The 16792-nt window shown below is 34.4% G+C and overlaps 2 protein-coding genes and 1 long non-coding RNA gene across 5 annotated transcripts; 1 reads left to right on the top strand and 2 right to left on the bottom strand.

Annotated features, from left to right (window-relative positions):
• Nucleotides 1-313: 313 nt before the first annotated feature.
• Nucleotides 314-5089, bottom strand: LOC101252314 (nucleolar protein 12). Its single transcript, XM_004245876.5, has 6 exons — nt 4040-5089; nt 3870-3928; nt 3433-3502; nt 3206-3331; nt 2989-3117; nt 314-924 (listed from the first exon to the last, which is right to left on the bottom strand). The coding sequence occupies exons 1-6, from the start codon at nt 4880-4882 to the stop codon at nt 454-456; spliced, it is 1698 nt and encodes a 565-aa protein (XP_004245924.1). The 5' UTR covers nt 4883-5089; the 3' UTR covers nt 314-453.
• Nucleotides 4881-7506, top strand: LOC109120954 (uncharacterized). The gene is made up of 3 exons (XR_002028368.3): nt 4881-5021; nt 6894-7032; nt 7119-7506. It is a non-coding gene; the product is annotated as an uncharacterized lncRNA (long non-coding RNA).
• Nucleotides 7507-8742: 1236 nt separating this feature from the next.
• On the bottom strand, nt 8743-14986 carry LOC101250326 (alpha,alpha-trehalose-phosphate synthase [UDP-forming] 5). 3 transcript variants are annotated; one of them, XM_010327261.4, is made up of 5 exons: nt 14576-14949; nt 14263-14311; nt 11753-13776; nt 10012-10285; nt 8743-9320 (listed from the first exon to the last, which is right to left on the bottom strand). In XM_010327261.4, the coding sequence occupies exons 3-5, from the start codon at nt 13738-13740 to the stop codon at nt 8994-8996; spliced, it is 2589 nt and encodes an 862-aa protein (XP_010325563.2). In that variant the 5' UTR covers nt 13741-13776; nt 14263-14311; nt 14576-14949; the 3' UTR covers nt 8743-8993. The 3 variants fall into 3 exon arrangements, 2 of the variants coding, with proteins under 2 accessions (XP_010325563.2, XP_004245918.2); XM_004245870.5 differs by lacking the exon at nt 14263-14311 and having other exon boundaries at nt 14576-14986; XR_011211306.1 differs by lacking the exons at nt 8743-9320; nt 10012-10285; nt 14263-14311 and adding an exon at nt 11204-11264 and having other exon boundaries at nt 11401-13776; nt 14576-14983.
• Between the last annotated feature and the right edge of the window lie 1806 nt (nt 14987-16792).

The raw sequence follows: 16792 nt of genomic DNA, 5'->3' as shown, positions 1-16792 counted from the left end.
TGTGTGGTGGGGGCAACCCAATGTACGGAGTATCTCGTATCTCACGTTAATGCTTGTCAGGGAAATACCACCATCTCAAAGGGATAGAAAAGTCAAATTTGGCTTAAAGCTAAGCACCATAAGCTCAAATGCCATTATGAGTTGAGAAATCAATATAAGAACTCACCAGCTAGAAGAGAAAAAGGATATAGGATCCAAGAATACATTGTAGATAAAAATACAATGTCAAGGAGATGATCCGCAATATATCGCGCCATGGAAATTATCCGTCCATACAACGATCAAGTATAATCGGGCATACAAACAGAAAAAATAAACGTAATCCACTAAATCTTGATTAAAGAGGGAGTAGTACACGATTTAATTCTTAAAGATGAAACAGAGAACTATAATCCTGAAAAGTGAACATATGAATGAACACTTTCATGTATAACATTGTTGAGAATGTATGACCTAAGATTTTCTAAATTTCTTCTTTCTGCCTGCAGTGTCAGGTGTTCGGTTGTCCATCTTCCGTTTTGTTCCCATTTGTTTCAAGCCAGAGGCAGCAGCCTTGAGTTCTTTTGCTTTTCGGGCAGCAACAGATGGTCTCTTTCCTATGCGCTCTTTTGGCTTTGTCGATAACTGTGCTTTAGGTTTCAACTTTCCCCGGTCGCTCATCCTGGATTGAGTTTTTTTCTGGACACCAGATTTGCTTGCCTTCACGCCCTGATAGGACATGTCAGACTTTGCTGTAGCCTTATAGCTACTACTGCCTGGTCTAGCTGAATCTGCTGCAAACTTCTTTGCTGGGGACCTAAATCTGTCTTCGGTTGATAAACTTTTCCTCTTAGATGGAGTAGAATCTGCTTTAGAATGAGACACTCTCAGCTCGCGATCTCGTAATTTCAAGTTACGCTTTCTAGAAATAGTGTTCGCAGCCTCCTGCAAACCCAAGTAAATATATAAGGAACAACTTATCTTTCGAGTTCAGCTACTAGGATATAAACTTACTGACTCTCTCATCCTTGCAAAAAAGTTAACTTCAACTTCTCTATAGTATTAGAAAAGAAAAAAGAGTCCTAGAAACCGAACCGTTGTTTCAATTTATTATTCCTTCAAATCTTTCTGTAGGTAATTTTATTATTCCTTCTAAGGTGTTTTGCAACAAAAGTATTACTTTGTCCAAGGAAAAACCATATAGACAGAATGATGCACATATCAAATATTATATTCCAACCATTTGTAAAAGACCATCAGATTACATATCTGTTTATTTGGGCAACTGCCTTCAATCAACACGACTGAGGAAGGAAAGCTAGATTACTAAAAAATCCCATCATAAGGTTGATTACGCGTCATCCACTTCGAAGAGAAAATTTACTGTCTACTGCTGGAAGATCAACATAAATGGGACCTTTCTTCTCTCATCTCCTCCTAATGCAGGTGGCAGCACTAAGCAAGAAGTTTTTCTCATTAATGTGGAAAATTTGTCACTACCTTACAAACTCTGGTCTAATTTATTGAAAAGAGGAGAAGAAAGGTTTATGATTTGCTATTTATCCTGCCTGTCAGCACACTTTCTGTCAGTTCGGAGGGAGACAAGGGATAATTGCTCAAGAAAATGTATCCATTAGTTTTGCTAGTTTGAAAGAAAGAATTCCATTTTCCTTGAACCTCAACTCATTTTCTTCCTGTCCTAAGGAAATTGGCTCAAAATTTTCAGAGGTTGAATTTGCTTTCTACATATTGTTAAAGATCAAGAAAACTACAACCTTTAGTGCTTGTGTGCAAAGCAAAGGAAAAAGGTGGTTAGGGTCAGTCAGTAGGTCTCCTATTTAGTTGTTCTAGTTTTACAAGAATAAAGAGGATAAGTGCCCTTATCAAAATAAATAAATACTTCATGCGTCTTAATTTACGTGGCACTTTTTGCTTGTCGAGATTCAAACTATGTAACCTTTGACCAACATTTTATAATGTATTTTTTAATCATATTGGCATGGAAAGAATTTGCAACTTTTAGTAGTTTTCATATATTTTTTTATTATCTCAAGTTTAATTATCAAATATTAAGTTGATCTACTCCAATTTAGCTTCAAAGACTAGTCAAACTGGCTCTCAAGAAGTGAAAAGTGCCACATAAATTGGGACGAACAGTGCAACTAAACAAAGATGACAAGTACAAGGTAGAATTACTTGATGAAAACAGAGATAAAACCAATACCAGTTTAAGTCTAGATTTAGATTATGAAATAGGGACTGCTGCCTCAGTTACACGGCAGGAGAAGAGTAACAATTGAAAAGACAACTTTTATAACTTAATAATTGAAAAGATATCCTTGTCCCAAAAAAAAAGAAAAATTAAAGCAGCTAATGCACCCATGTAATTTCATCCATAAAGTCCACCAAGTAAGCCAAGGAAAAGCTAATTGAATCTTCTAGGACAAAAGGAAGAAATGAATAAACCTCAAAAAGTAAAGTGGCCTTTTTGATTAGCACCAATGACCACAAATACCCTTGTCTATGAAAAGCTATAAATAAAAGCAAGAAACTGATCTCAAATTAAAATTTGATCTTCCAATTTAAGGTGGAAATGCATGCCAACAATAGCTAAAATAGTAGTCTATATAATGAAGCACACAGCACAAATCTTAAATTCCTACAAAATTGCTAAAACAATCTAAAGTGAAGAAACTAGATAGACCAAGACTCGTCTCTCTTTTCCCAGGTGAAACAAAATGAGTTTTTTCTTAATCTAAGATGAGGTGTAAAGCAATCAATCAACTAAGCCTTGCTTCCAAACCAGTAGGTTATATTATATACTGTGTTCATCATTCAGAGGACCCAGGTGGTTGTTAAAGCAAACATAAAAGGGATATAGTTCTAGTTCGTCTCCAAAATCAAAGTGCCAACTATTCACTATGAATCACTTCAAGCGAGTATGATGTAAGAAAAGAAATAGTAATGCCATTATAAATTTGAAAAACAAGAGAAGTTGATAGTATATACCCTCGTTTTGAACAAAACATACGCAATTCCTTTTCCTAGGAGAGTATTGGGATCTCTGATCACCCGAACAGCCTCAATGCTCGATCCAAATTCTTTCATACCAGAGAACAGCTGATAAATTTCTTCATCCTGCAAGTAAGTGACCAAAATCATTGTTGGATACAGAAAGAAAAAGGCTGATTAGAACAGTAACAAGCATTCCCCTCAGGTAACGAACCTTCACATCAAATGGAAGGTTGCCCACAAAAAGAGTCCTTTTGTTGTCATACAGAGCACTATTTTCTCCCTTCATCTTCTTACGTGGTGGACATGCTCTGTCAACTCTGATATGTCTTTCTCCAACCTATATAGATAACTACAATCAAATATCGCAACTATCGGACTCCCGAAAATGAGTTATCTTCAGAAGAATATGCAAATGAATCAACTCTAAGAGAAGCTTACCACTGCCATATTATGAGCCAAAGATGCCTGGGCAGATTCCTCTGATTTAAAAACAACATAAGCATTAACACTGCAATTACAACCAAACAACCTTATCATACAATAGGAAATCAGATATAAAGAAATATACTGACATAACAATGAATTCAAAGAACCAACAGTTTATGAACAAGAAAGTTTTATCTCCCATCCCCGTTACAAGAAAAGAAAGGATGTCTCTATCGTACCATATGCATGATCAAGCAACTTTGATATCATAGTACAACTTACTGGACTATAATTATGAGAAGCATCATCAACAATCAATCAACGACGCCTCAATATAAATTAGTTGGGGTCACCTACATTAATCCTCAGTACCCATTCCACTCTATTGGGGTACATTTAACTATTGAGAAAAAACATAATACAGTTCAATTGCTATGTGTTTATCTAACCTGTCCGCATTATCATTGAGTTTTTGCTTAATGATAGCAGCCTTCCTTGGAGTTGCACTCTGAGAAAAAGGACATTTCAAATCAAAAATAGGTTCTAAGGTGAAAATAAGTAGACATAATACTTAACATGTAAACCACATTAATGCAAAGAATAAATAGCTAACACTCACATCGGCTACCGGAATGGACCGAATCCTCACTGATTCTATCTCTCCAAAACTCCCAAACTCCTTCAGTAAAGCCTTCTTCTTGATCTTCAAAGGCAAATTCCCAACAAAAATTGTCCTTAAAAGTTTACTCTCATCATCAAATCCCTCATTTGAGACCATCATATCCTCTGGATTATCCATCTTCTTCCTCTTTTCCCCTACCACCATTTCTCCAATCCCTTTCTCCACATCCTCCACCGCAACCACCCCATATCGCTTCGCCTCATACTCCGCCTCAATCTCATCCCTTTTCCTCTTCTTCTTCTTATCTTTCTTCGACTCTAAACCCGACTTTTCCAGGTTCCCAGAATTAGAAACTCCATCATTTGATTCCTTAACTCCTTCACCTACAGATTCCAAACCCAAAATTACATTTTTAGCCTTCTTCTTCCTCCCAGAATCAGAAACTACACCATTTGATTCCTCAACCCCAGATAAAGCAACCCTTTTCGATTTCCCCCCTTCTTCCTCATTAACTTCTTCAGCTACAGACCCAGAATCCAAGTTTACTTTTTTATCCTTTTTCTTCCTCTTCTTAAGCTCTGCACTACCAGAATCATTATTCCCAGAAACCCCATCAGTTTGATTCTCAATAGAAACTTCTACAACACCTAATTTAGGCTCTTCGGTAGCTGTTGGATTATCATTAGGCTTTCTTTTAAATGGATTTTCGTCAGAAAAGAGTGAAGCAATGTTGGAATCTGCTGGGGTTGCTCCAAAAAGGGTATTGAAAATATCTGAAGAATTTGAGGTTTCATTGTATGGTTGTTGTTGTTTCTTCTTATCTTTGGATTTCTTTGCCATTGAATTACAGACAGAAGAAAGCAAAAATTTCTTTGGCTTAATAAGCGTAAAGGGAAGAACTTGGGGGTTGTAAGAAGAAGAAGAAAGAAATTGGACTTTAGAGGAAAAAAAGTGGCACTTTATTTTAGTATAATTTCAGGTAACGTGAACCCTAGTTTTAATGTTGTTCAATAAATATTTTTTTTTCCCCCTCTTCCTTTCTTTTTTTCAAAATTTATTGCTTATTCACATTTTTGTTAGAGCCAAGGGCTGTTAATCTTCTACTCTTTTCCGAAAGTTTATTACTATTCATAGCTATTATTTTGACATAAAAAATAAAATTAATTTAACATTTTATTTCTATCTTAGTTAATTCTGATTTGATATTAGATATTATTCTGAATGAGCCCATAAGAAGTGATCGTAGGCGGCCCCAAAGGGCAACATAGGTTATTTCTTCATTTCAATAATTTTTTCACCTCATTCGTCAGTATATAGAGAGAGAATTTTTTGTTGAATTTTTTTCCTCAGGTATCTTAACTATGTTATTTTCCTATTGAATAATTGAACCACTTATAATGTGTTTCTTTTAAACACTGTTGACTGATGTGGAACCAGATTTTGTGAGGAGTACTGATAAAGGATACATATATTGTTCGAAAACTCATTTGTCCAATTATTAGTAAAATTATTCGAGAATAATTGTGGTTTACTTCATGTTATTTGAACACATTAGAAAACATATGAGACTAACACACAGTTTGTCTCCATTCCTTCAATCAAAATCATTACAATACGAACACAATTGAAGGCATTTACAATAAAAATGCCGATCAAAATTAGTCAACAGTTTTTAAAGGAACAACTTATAGATGGTTCAATGATCCAATAGGAATATGACGTATTTTAGGTACCTAAAGGGAAAGACCCAACAAGTTTAAAATTTGCTTATGAATTCGACCTTTAAAATACTATGGTGCCACACTTGGCAAAGAACTGTTGTAATAGCAACAAACTATCATCAACAAAATAAAAGTTAAGATGATCAACCGACTTAGCTACTAAAAATACCTCTAAAAACTAAAACAGCATAAAAGAATATCAATTTCTAATAGACAAAACTAACAAAAATTAAAACAATTATAAAAAATGACTTAATTAGTTTTCTTTAAATCCAACATTTGATAAACCAATTTAATTGGTTTAAAAAATAGACACATGAACACCCCTAGGTTGATAGTGCTAGAAAAGAGTAAAAGGAACTAAATAAGAGACTGATTAACTTCAATATGATCAATAAAGTAAAGAGAAAAAGGTCAAATGACCCCACAAGCTTTGGTCATATTTCTAACTACACACGTAACTTTGTGGGGGTCTTATTACCTCCCTGAACATTTTTTTATATATTATTTCATCCTCAGACGCTGACGTGGTAACATGTACCTGATTTATAAAAATTATTTGTATACACATGTTATACACGTGTATAATCATGGATCCCACGACTTTACAAGACTTGAAAAAATTGACACGTGTGACATCTTTACCTTTACCTTTTGACAAAAGTCTTCTTTCCCTCCAAAACCAAAGAAAACCCCTTTCTTCTTTCTTTTTTCTTCTTTGTTCTTCCAGTCGCGTTGAGTAGCCATTGTTGAATCGGAAAGCTTACTTGCGATTCCTTCTGAGAAAAATGTTAGATCTTTACTAGTTGAATACTATTCTGATGTTAGTGTTCGATTAAAGTTTTATTTTTTCTGCGTATTCAAATGTTATTTTGGCTGGTGTGCTATAGTTTGTAATTTATTTGAGTCATTTAATGTTTATTAGGATTATTTTTTATCAACTAAATATTATATTGATATTTTATTTTAGTTTTGATGATAGTGTTATTTTAATGTTTATTATGATTTTGTTGAACTGGGCATTCAAATGTCATTTTGATATGTGTGTCGTAGTATTAGGGGTTTTGTTTATTAGTGTTTGATTAATAGTGTTCGATTAGGGATTTTGTTTCTTTTTCTTTTCTCCCTAGTGCACCTTCTACATGTCCATCGCCTGATAATAGTAACAAAGGAAGAGGAAGGGGTAGGAAAAACACAACCTCATACAAAAGGCAAGCAGTGATTCAAATAGGTGTGTTTCAAGCTGAAGATGGATTCAAAGCTCTTAATGTAAGTGTTTTCTATTGATTCAGTTATACTATTTTTTAGTGTTTAACTATAAATTCAGTCAGTATTATTTCATACTTTGAATACAGCCTGGGATGTCAAGTTGTAAGATCTTCTCTACTGGTTTAACAAAGGTGACAAAATTTGTTGATGTTACTGGTGATATTGGTTACAAACCAAGTACTGCACCCTAGTTGAAATGGAATGAAAAAGCAGCAATCACAACAAGAAAACTTCAACAAATGAGAAGGGAACAGAGAAAATCAAGCGGAAGTAGTTCAACCAATCCAATCTAGGAAGTAATGATATTGCAGTATTGTTTTAAGTAGGCAAGAAAACATTTCCCATTTTGAATGATGATGTACTAGTATTGAACATCAAATTATGTTTTTGTTTTGAGCTTTTATTGTAATTTGACATTATGTGTGGCCTGTTTTACAATCGATTATGTCTATTGAAGGTCGTTTCTCTTACAAATTGTGTTATGCTTATCCTTATTTGTCGTAGTATAGACACTAATATAGACACTCTTAAAAATGGTGTTATGTCTACTAAAGACATGTTTTACAATTGAAAAGATTAATGATATTGATATGCAAAATTTCTCATAATACATATGACAATCAATATAGAGTTTCAACTCCTTTCACTACTACCTACTGACATACGTTATGGAAATCAATTACTTCAATACTTGAATGAACCCTACTTTGAAATAGGTTGTTCATGAAAAAACTGCAACACAAATAAAAATACATGAAATGACCTTTCAATCAAACGTACACCATTTCAAATTTCTTCTTTTGAACCTCTTCTCTCTTGTCAAATTATCAATCAGAACTTGTTGCTCATTGATTTGAATCTGTCTCTTCCAAACTTCATCTTCCAACTCTTTAATTCTGTTCACCAATTTTGGAAAGATAAATTGGGATCTTGGATCGATTTCTTCTATATCTCTCTATCAAAAAAAATTACACTTGTTCGACTGAAAAAATAAAAACAATATATTACGTTATTAACATTCACATCAGTTAAACAAAATCAAATAACTGAAGAAAAGTAACATACACCATAGTAGGGGCATGACCAAAATCGTCTATCGGGATTCGACTTCAACCAAGAAGTCTGCATATGCAACAAATTTTCATGTTTGCACCTTACTATGATTTTGAGCATCGAGTCTGATCTTATTCAATTTCACGTTAAACATTACTAACCCTAATAACAAAAAAAAAACAATCTGTCGAATTGAGAAGAAAATCAAGCTAAAATTTGACAAAATTGGAAATCCTAACTTCAATCGTAGTTGAAGAAGTTACGAAAACGTTTGCTAATAAGAAAAAAATGATTGATGAAGAACAATGGTGGATGAAGAACAAAGAAGGGAGTTTTTGTTTAAGATGAAAAAAGGACAATTGTGGATGAAGAACAAAGTGAAAAAAATAATTAAAAAAAATGTATGATTAAATAAAGAGTAAAGTTACCATTGAGAGGCTTATTTAAACTCCACATGGACATTTTATCGCGTTCTTCGCGTCATACGGAGGTGAGTACACGTATGTGATCACGTCAGCGTCTGAGGGTGAAACAATATTTTTAAAAAATGTTCAGAGGGGTAATAGAACCCCCCCAAAAGTTAAGTGTGTAGTTGGAAATATGGCCTAAAGCTTGAGGGGGCATTTGACCCTTTTCTCGTAAGGTAAAAACAAAAGATGCTCTTAGAAAATACACTAAATGAATAGTTATTTTTACAATTATGCTTAGATTTCAAGTTGAAGTGGACAACAAACAACCTTAAGAGCAAATGGTAAACATAAGAAAATTGATATTTCTAAGAGACAACTATAACAACATCCCAAAGTAAAATTAACTAATTAAAAACAGTCAATACACTTATAGCAACTGTTTAAAAAAGCCTTCTATAAATCTTGTTTCTTTTTCTTCCTTTTCAGATATTCATTTGCCTATTCTCGGTCAATGATTACGCGTTGAGGAGATATCGAAACATGTTTAGCAGAATTCTCAGAAGCAGAAGCCAGGCCCTGCAACATTCTTAAAATCTCTGTAGTGTCCTCCAAATAATACCTGGCCTTGCTTGGTTTCTGGCCAACTGTGCAAGCAAACACTTCAGCAACGGGGGAAAGTGAGGCACTTGCGACAGCACCCATTATAACCTCGAACATATCCTCATCTGATCGATCATCCCCTATGCAGAGCACGAAGTCTGGTACCGTTCCTTTCTTCTGCATTGTTTCTAGGAGACGTGCTGCTACAAGACCTTTGCTGACACCCTAGGAGGTTGAAATGAACGTTCATGGCAAAAGTAAACCATCAAATTGAAGTCAAAGAAAACAACAAGGATGAGAAATTCGAATCAGAAAAAGAGATATGATTCTAATTTTCCGACTTCAGGAAACCAAAGAAAGTTAACATGATAAATGTACTTTTATTAATGAACAGGATTTATAGTGTGTAAGCTATTTTAAGAAAGCATGCTTAGTTCTAAAATAGAGTTGCTGACTCTTTTGCAGAGCATGTTTGAACTCTAAACACAACTCCAAATTCTCCATATGTGATTAGTGTCCAAATAAAAACTACAAAGCTATCATATATATTAAGTTTCATAATAGAACCAATTCTTAAAGTTCAGTTTTGTTGGTTTACTTCTAAAATTTTACACAAGGAAGCAACAAACAAATTTTTATCATGTTATCTGCCGTAAGAGATCAAATGCTTGATAACAGTGGTTTAAAATACTAGCTGAGTTAGAGGCTGTAAGCAATTTTTATGGTCAGTAAAATGTGAGAATCATGGAAGTTGAAGCAATGAGTAACAACAATGGGCTCGATCGAAGAGTTTTTAGACACGGTCAAAATAGTATAGACTAGGATGAATAGGATTCTTAGACGTCTTCACGATATATACAATGATTGTGGAAGTGCTTCATGCGAGAAATGTGAAAAAAGACATCATACTGCTCACCTGAGGCTTCACTTCTACAATGTTCTGGCCACTCTTGACGGTAACCGGTTCATTTGCAAGAACGCTTTCCAAGTGATCTAGAAGCTCTTTTGCCTGACATGAGCCAAAATCTGGATCTGCATATTGGTAATTCCAAACAAGTGCGCTTTCCTTGCTATCTATGAAAGAACCATCAGTGGTTTCTGTGTAGAGGCTCATTACAGGCTCAGCAATCTGCTTCCAATAAAAATCTACTACTGCAACACAAGTTTCCCATTTGGCATCGTGATTTGGCCTGAAAAGGAATTGTTTCAGCTTCATAAAGAAAACAAAACATCAAGCATCAAGTGCAGGTGGAGACGGTTAAAGTTAAGGAAAAGCACTAATAAACTCCTCCGACCAGTTTCCCCACAAACTGTGTGCGGTGTGCATAGACGGAAAACAGACATCTGTAAAAATTGAAGGAGTCTGCCCTTAGGAGTAGAATACACATACACTCGGGCAGTTTTCTGTTTTCACCAAGAACAAATCTTCACATTATAGAAGCAAGCCCTAAGTTATGGAAAGAATGTTGATTTTAATATGTTGCTCTTCCCTCTAAATGACGACTATCAAGGTGCTACAAAAACGAAACTCTGACAGCATCCACCATAGAAGCGCCAAGTCCAAGTTTAACTAAGTTTTAGAAATTTTACTGTCATCAAATCAAATCTGAAACACCAGCAAATTCAGCACTCCTTGAATTGAAGTGTGTCAAATGGACAAGAAAATTTTGATCCTGTTGTCCCCCATCCCTTGAGAACGATTAAAGTTAGTGACATCCATAAAAGATATCCGTAGATGGTCCCACTGAAACAAACCTTGCATGCTCAGTACTGTAGTAAGTATACTTCTAGTTCAACCTCTCAACCAGAGAAGATTGAACAGTTTAATTGGCTCTTGTAGTTAGGACTAGCTCTGTTTGAACTCAATGAATTTGTGCCAAAAGGAGTTGAAATGTCTCATGTGGAAGAGTTCAATATTAACTGGTGCTTGACACAACCAAACTGACGTGAAAAAAGCAATTAGTCCTAATTTTGGTAGAGTGGCATGGACCGATCAATATCTAATTTTTGTTAGACCTCATCTTTTCCAGTGCAACTGGGATATTATGATTTGTCTGAAAATATCAAAATAAGAAATAAAGCATAAAAGTTGCAGTATGTTACTTGTCAGCTTAAAACATCTTAAACACCACAGTGCCTCTCCCCTGGTGGCAGAGACCACCCTAAGGCCTAAAAGAAAGCGAAAACAAGAATGAAGAACCAACGATAAGTAATACACCAGCAAAACAAGGAACAGAAAAACTATGCCATCTACTAGTCAACTAGTAGCAGAAAGACAGATAGAGAAAGTGGAATTTAGCCTCACAGATAAACTTGAACAGCAAGCTGTCATCTACCTCCGGTTTACTGACTGCATTTAGAACCAGAGTTAATGTTTCCTAAAAATTGTTAGAACTCCTCCTTATCAGGTTTCTCCTGAAGTGTTGATCAATTCTGCTATCTTGCATACTTATCGTCTACTCTTCTGCTTAATAGTTATTTGACTAATTGAAGCAAACTCTGTACTTCAGCGAGAACACTTCCCACACACGAAGTCTCGAGATTTTGTTAGTGATTAGCAATTTTACAACCATGAAACAAATCAACTTGATAATCTATCACTTCTGGGGATAACAGTAGAAATCAACACAGATAATTCCAGGGTATAAAATATTTACCTCACAAAATAGCCATGCTCTGCTGCAAGCCCTAGTGTTTCACACGAAGAAAACCACTGAGTTAAAGTCTTTGTGTCTTTTCCACTAACAATGAAAACAATATTCTTTGGATCCCTGCACAAGCTGTTTAAGATACTGATAACCTCTGCATTTGGACCCTTGCTGATAGAGTTTCTGACTGTCATTGTACCATCATAATCCAAAAGGATTGCCCGGTGCTTGGTCCTTTTGTAAGCTGATACAATATGCTCAACTGACAGTTTCCGGAAGCTAGGATCTAAAGCAACCACACGGAATCCTAAGCCAAATCCAATACCCCAACACCTCCTTCTCACATGATCCCTACATGCTCTTTCAAGATCTTGCAAAAAGCTCTGAGCCCAATATGCCACATCATGAGTGCACACATATCTATAGTGCTTCTCATGCCGCATCTGCTTCTCTGCCTCAGAGACAATTAAAGCAGAATCCATAGCTTCAGAAACAGCATCAATATTCCATGGATTGACCCTTATTGCACCACTGAGAGATGGAGAGCAACCAATAAACTCAGAAACCACCAACATGCTCTTCTTTGGTGCAGTGGGGTTCAAGCCCAAGGTAGCATCCAGCTTCTCCGTTCCTTGCCGGCATATAACATATTCATAAGGTATTAGATTCATTCCGTCCCTTACTGCAGTAACAAGACAGCACTCCGCGATAGCATAGTAAGCAATACGCTCGTAGAACTGAAGAGGCTTATCAACCAGGATAACTGGTTCATATCCAGTCCTTCCAAATTTCTGATTTATTCTCTTTACAGTTGCATAAGTTTCAGCCTGGACTTCCTGCACATCTTTCCCTCGGCCTCTGGCAGGATTTGCAATTTGAACCAACACCAATTTACCCCTCTGATCTGGATGCTGAGAGAGCAGGAGCTCAAAGGCCAAAAGCTTCAAGCTTATTCCTTTGAATATATCCATGTCATCAACTCCAAGTAACACTGTCTGACCGCGGAATTTATCTCGCAGCTCAGCAACCCTGGTCTCTGTCTCGGGAAGGTCCAGCACTGATTGAAGTTGAACCATATGTATTCCAACTGGCAGAATCTTAATGCTAACAGTGCGGCCATAGTACTCTAATCCTATATAACCTCGTTTAGATTGATATGAAATGCCAAGCATTCTACTACAACAAGAAAGGAAATGTCTAGCATAATCAAAGGTATGAAAGCCTATCAAGTCAGAGTTCAACAGTGCGCGTAGAATCTCATCTCTTACTGGTAGAGTTCGGTATATCTCCGACGATGGAAATGGGCTATGGAGGAAGAAACCAAGCTTCACTCTGTTAAACCTCTTTCTCAAGAATGTTGGTAACACCATCAAATGGTAATCATGAACCCAGACAAAATCATCATCAGGATTAATGACCTCCATTACTTTGTCTGCAAAGATTTTATTCACCGAGACATAAGCTTGCCACAGCGAACGATCAAACCGGCCACCAAGATCTGGAGATAGCGGAAGCATGTAGTGAAATAAAGGCCATAAATGCTGTTTACAGAAACCATGATAGAATTTACTGAACAACTCAGGTGGTATAAAAGCTGGTACACATTTGAACGTTTCGAGCAAAGTTTGAGCCACATCATCTTGTTGACTCGGATCAATTTCTTCTTTAAGGCTGCCTACATAAATCACTTCTACATCTTCTCCAAGACCATCTTTGAGCTGTAAAAGAAGGGAATCCTCATCCCAACTAAAGTTCCATCCTTCCTCACCATCTTGTCTCCTATGAGCTCTAAGAGGGAGTTGATTCCCCACAATTATCATCCTCTCTTGAGTAACTGATGATGGAGCATCAGAAGCATTACTTCTACTTTCATCATCAAGCTCAGATAAAACCCCAGCCACAGTTGCTACCCTCGAAAGCTTTCTACCCCCTCGGCCAAATGTTGGCGAATCATCAGAAATAAGATCTAGTAAGTTGGAATATGACCTTGAAACCATTTTTTTAGCTAATGAACTATCCCTCTTTTATTTTTCCTGCAATCAGAAGAAAAGAATCCTTCATGTTCAACTTATAAATCAAGGTTTAACAGTAAATGCATGGAAATGAAAAGATTGAAAACAGAAAACAAACAAGAAACACACTCAGATCATTGACAAGGTAGAAATGCAAACAATCACAGTAAAATATAACAAAGGTCCCACTATATGGTCCATTAAAGATTGATAATCATAGCATTAAAGATGAAGCCAGAAGGGAACACCCCACAAATAATTACAGCTATAAAGAATTAAAGCAGCTTAACTAAAGCAAAAGAAGACAAAATGAAAAAATCAAAAACCATGAACCAAAGTTTTGAACTTTGATACAGAACCTAAACAAAAACACAGAAATAAGTACTAACAGAAGTCTAGCCACCACCCTAGAGGATAAATCTGATGGCATATGCAAAAATCAGAGAGTAAAAGAGAAGGTTTTGAGGAACAATACTATAAAAAACCAAAGTTCCAAGAAAAATTTACCTCAAAAGGGCAACCAAGAAACAGACCAGTTACCCCACATGTTAAAAGCCTAGCAAAGAAATATTGAAATGTAACAAAATTATTTCTTCAAGCAACAAAAAATTGGTTAAAGAGTACACTTGCCAGTAGAAATTGAAACATTTACACCCCACCCATAACAAGAAACTTGATTGTGATGAAGAAAATGCTATTACAAGTACTCAAGATGTAAAAAAGAAACACCATACAACACTTATAAAAGAAATTAACAGTCAATTTTAGCTGAGGGGTTCAGTGGTACAAAGAGAGAAACAAAAAAAAAAAAGGAGTTTACCTTTCAAGAAAACCAAAGAATGATTTTTGAAAATTTTTAAAGAACCCAAAGATTCCCACTATGAATATCTTAAGTTAAGATTCTCTTTCTCAAATAAAAAACAATGGCTTGAAGAATAGGCTTTTTTTTTCTCCCTCTTCTTTCTTTAGCTTGTCAAAATACACTTATGACTGCAATCTTCTTTACAGTACTAAAAACCCCAAAAAGGTGGTGTCTTTGTACAAAGAATTGGATTCCTCTCTCTCTCTCTCTCTCATAACAAACTCACTTAAATTTTGTAAAAAGTTTTTGATGAAAGCAAGAAGGAAGAGAGAGAACAGTAAGCACCACCTCTGGACTCTGTTAATTTTTTGTTTTTTATGTCACTAAACTATGTCTTTATTATTACACTTCATTTATTATTTGAATGATGATTGTTACATTTGTTTCATAAAAATATATCTTTTTTTAAATTATATATTATATTATTTTAATAAATAATAATGGCTAAATTGTATAGTTTTTCATGTTATATAATGTTATACATCACATATATGAATTGATAAATCTATTAAAAAAAATAGATTTGGGAAAGAAATATTATGAAAGTAGAGTTAAAATAAGAAGAAAATATTAAAATAAAGACGGAATCATATTATATCATTAATTATACACGATGAGATTTTTTATTATTATCTAATAATGAATTTAAATAATATACATTAAATTTTAAATAACAATTAAATGAAAGAATATATCTAAACTAAATTCAAGATTATTTTTTTTGTCCCTAGTTATTTATCTATTTTTATCGTAGCATACCTATTAAAGAAATAATAAACATAATAAATTTATCATTTTACCTTCATTAGTTGATATAATTTCAAGATCAATTTACTATTGATTAAGATGTTCTATCTTTTTCAAAAGCACTAACTCTTTAAATAAATTAAGGATATAAAATATTATTTTTTTATTTATTAAACATTAAAAGTAAAAAGTTAAAATTCGACAAGTAAAGAAGACAGGGCAAGTATTATCCCTCAGTCTTAACAATAATTTCTTACTTTATTATTTTTGAATGTTCAATTATATTTGTTTACTTTATAAAATTAATAAATAATGTTACATTTAATTCTCAATTTATCCTTATTATTAATTATAGTTATTATTTTATTATATTTTTAAAAAAATTATATTTATTATATTAAAAAATAAAGTTAACAGTGAACAACTAAAACAAAAAAACTACCAGTATATAGATTACATATAGTTTATTAAAGCAATTATTAAACACATATAAAAAATTGACATGGGATTTAACTCCACGCGATTTTATGGAGCGTGAGTATGACGCGTAATTATTAGGTATAGGACAATCGCTTGTACGGTGGAAACAAGAACGTTCTGGGGATGTGTGGACATTTTGGTGTGACTTGTCGGCGAGAGTAATAGTTACGCGCTCTGTTTCGAGTGGGACTGAAAGATAAAAAGGACATATTTTCCTCGATTTATCCGCTATTTTGTTTTGATATTAATCTGACAAACGAGGTCGTTGTAAATTTCAGGAGTTTTCTAATGTTGCGGAGAGTTCGCGGATTTTGTCTAAACAGTACATTTAAATGGGCAACTTTTATATATGGCAAATAAAAAAATTATATTCGTATTTTATAGTAAAATTTACATAATTATGTTTCATAGTAAACATAGATTATACAGTTGAAATAAATTGTTTTAAAACGAAGTGTATAATACAAGAAAGAGAAAGACACTTGGGCAGAGAACTGTATAAAAACGAAGTGTATAAAACAATTTAGTATTATTATAAGTGTATAGAACGATTATATACAATTTGAATTTGTATGAAATCAGAAAGAGAGAAAGACAAAAGAGACTTGACAAGGAATATACAATTGAATCGAATTGTATAAAATGAGAAAGAGATAAATTAGATACAATTTGAAAATTGTATAAAACGAGAAAGAGAGAAATACAAAAGAAACTGAGCATGGGAGTACAATTATTGTATAATTATAAGTGTATAGGACGAAAATATATGTACTTGCATGTATATATACAATTTTCTCATACTTTATACAAACAGAAACGCAATTTATACATTTCGCTTCTGTTTGTATAAGTGAGAAAGGCGAGGGTGGCGAGCGAGATTTGTGAGAGTGGCGAGCGAGATCTGGAAGAGGGAAACAAAAATATATGTATTTATATAATTTTCTCTGC

Source organism: Solanum lycopersicum, chromosome 8 (genome assembly GCF_036512215.1).
Source record: "Solanum lycopersicum chromosome 8, SLM_r2.1".
In the NCBI taxonomy this organism is placed as follows: Eukaryota; Viridiplantae; Streptophyta; class Magnoliopsida; order Solanales; family Solanaceae; genus Solanum; species Solanum lycopersicum.
The sequence above is the reverse complement of the archived record's forward strand: the minus strand, read 5'-3'. Positions and strand labels throughout refer to the sequence as shown.

Bases quoted from the DNA above. Each gene is read 5' to 3' on its own strand.
- LOC101252314 (XM_004245876.5), bottom strand. From the start codon at position 4,882: ATGGCAAAGAAATCCAAAGATAAGAAGAAACAACAACAACCATACAAT. The intron at 3,929-4,039 runs GTGAGTGTTAGC...CCTTTTTCTCAG, and splicing joins GGTCCATTCCGGTAGCCGAT to AGTGCAACTCCAAGGAAGGC. The intron at 3,503-3,869 runs GTTAGATAAACA...TTGTAATTGCAG, and splicing joins CTCAATGATAATGCGGACAG to TGTTAATGCTTATGTTGTTT.
- LOC101250326 (XM_004245870.5), bottom strand. From the start codon at position 13,740: ATGGTTTCAAGGTCATATTCCAACTTACTAGATCTTATTTCTGATGAT. The intron at 10,286-11,752 runs GTAAATATTTTA...ATTCCTTTTCAG, and splicing joins GAGCATGGCTATTTTGTGAG to GCCAAATCACGATGCCAAAT. The intron at 9,321-10,011 runs GTGAGCAGTATG...TCAACCTCCTAG, and splicing joins TTGTAGAAGTGAAGCCTCAG to GGTGTCAGCAAAGGTCTTGT.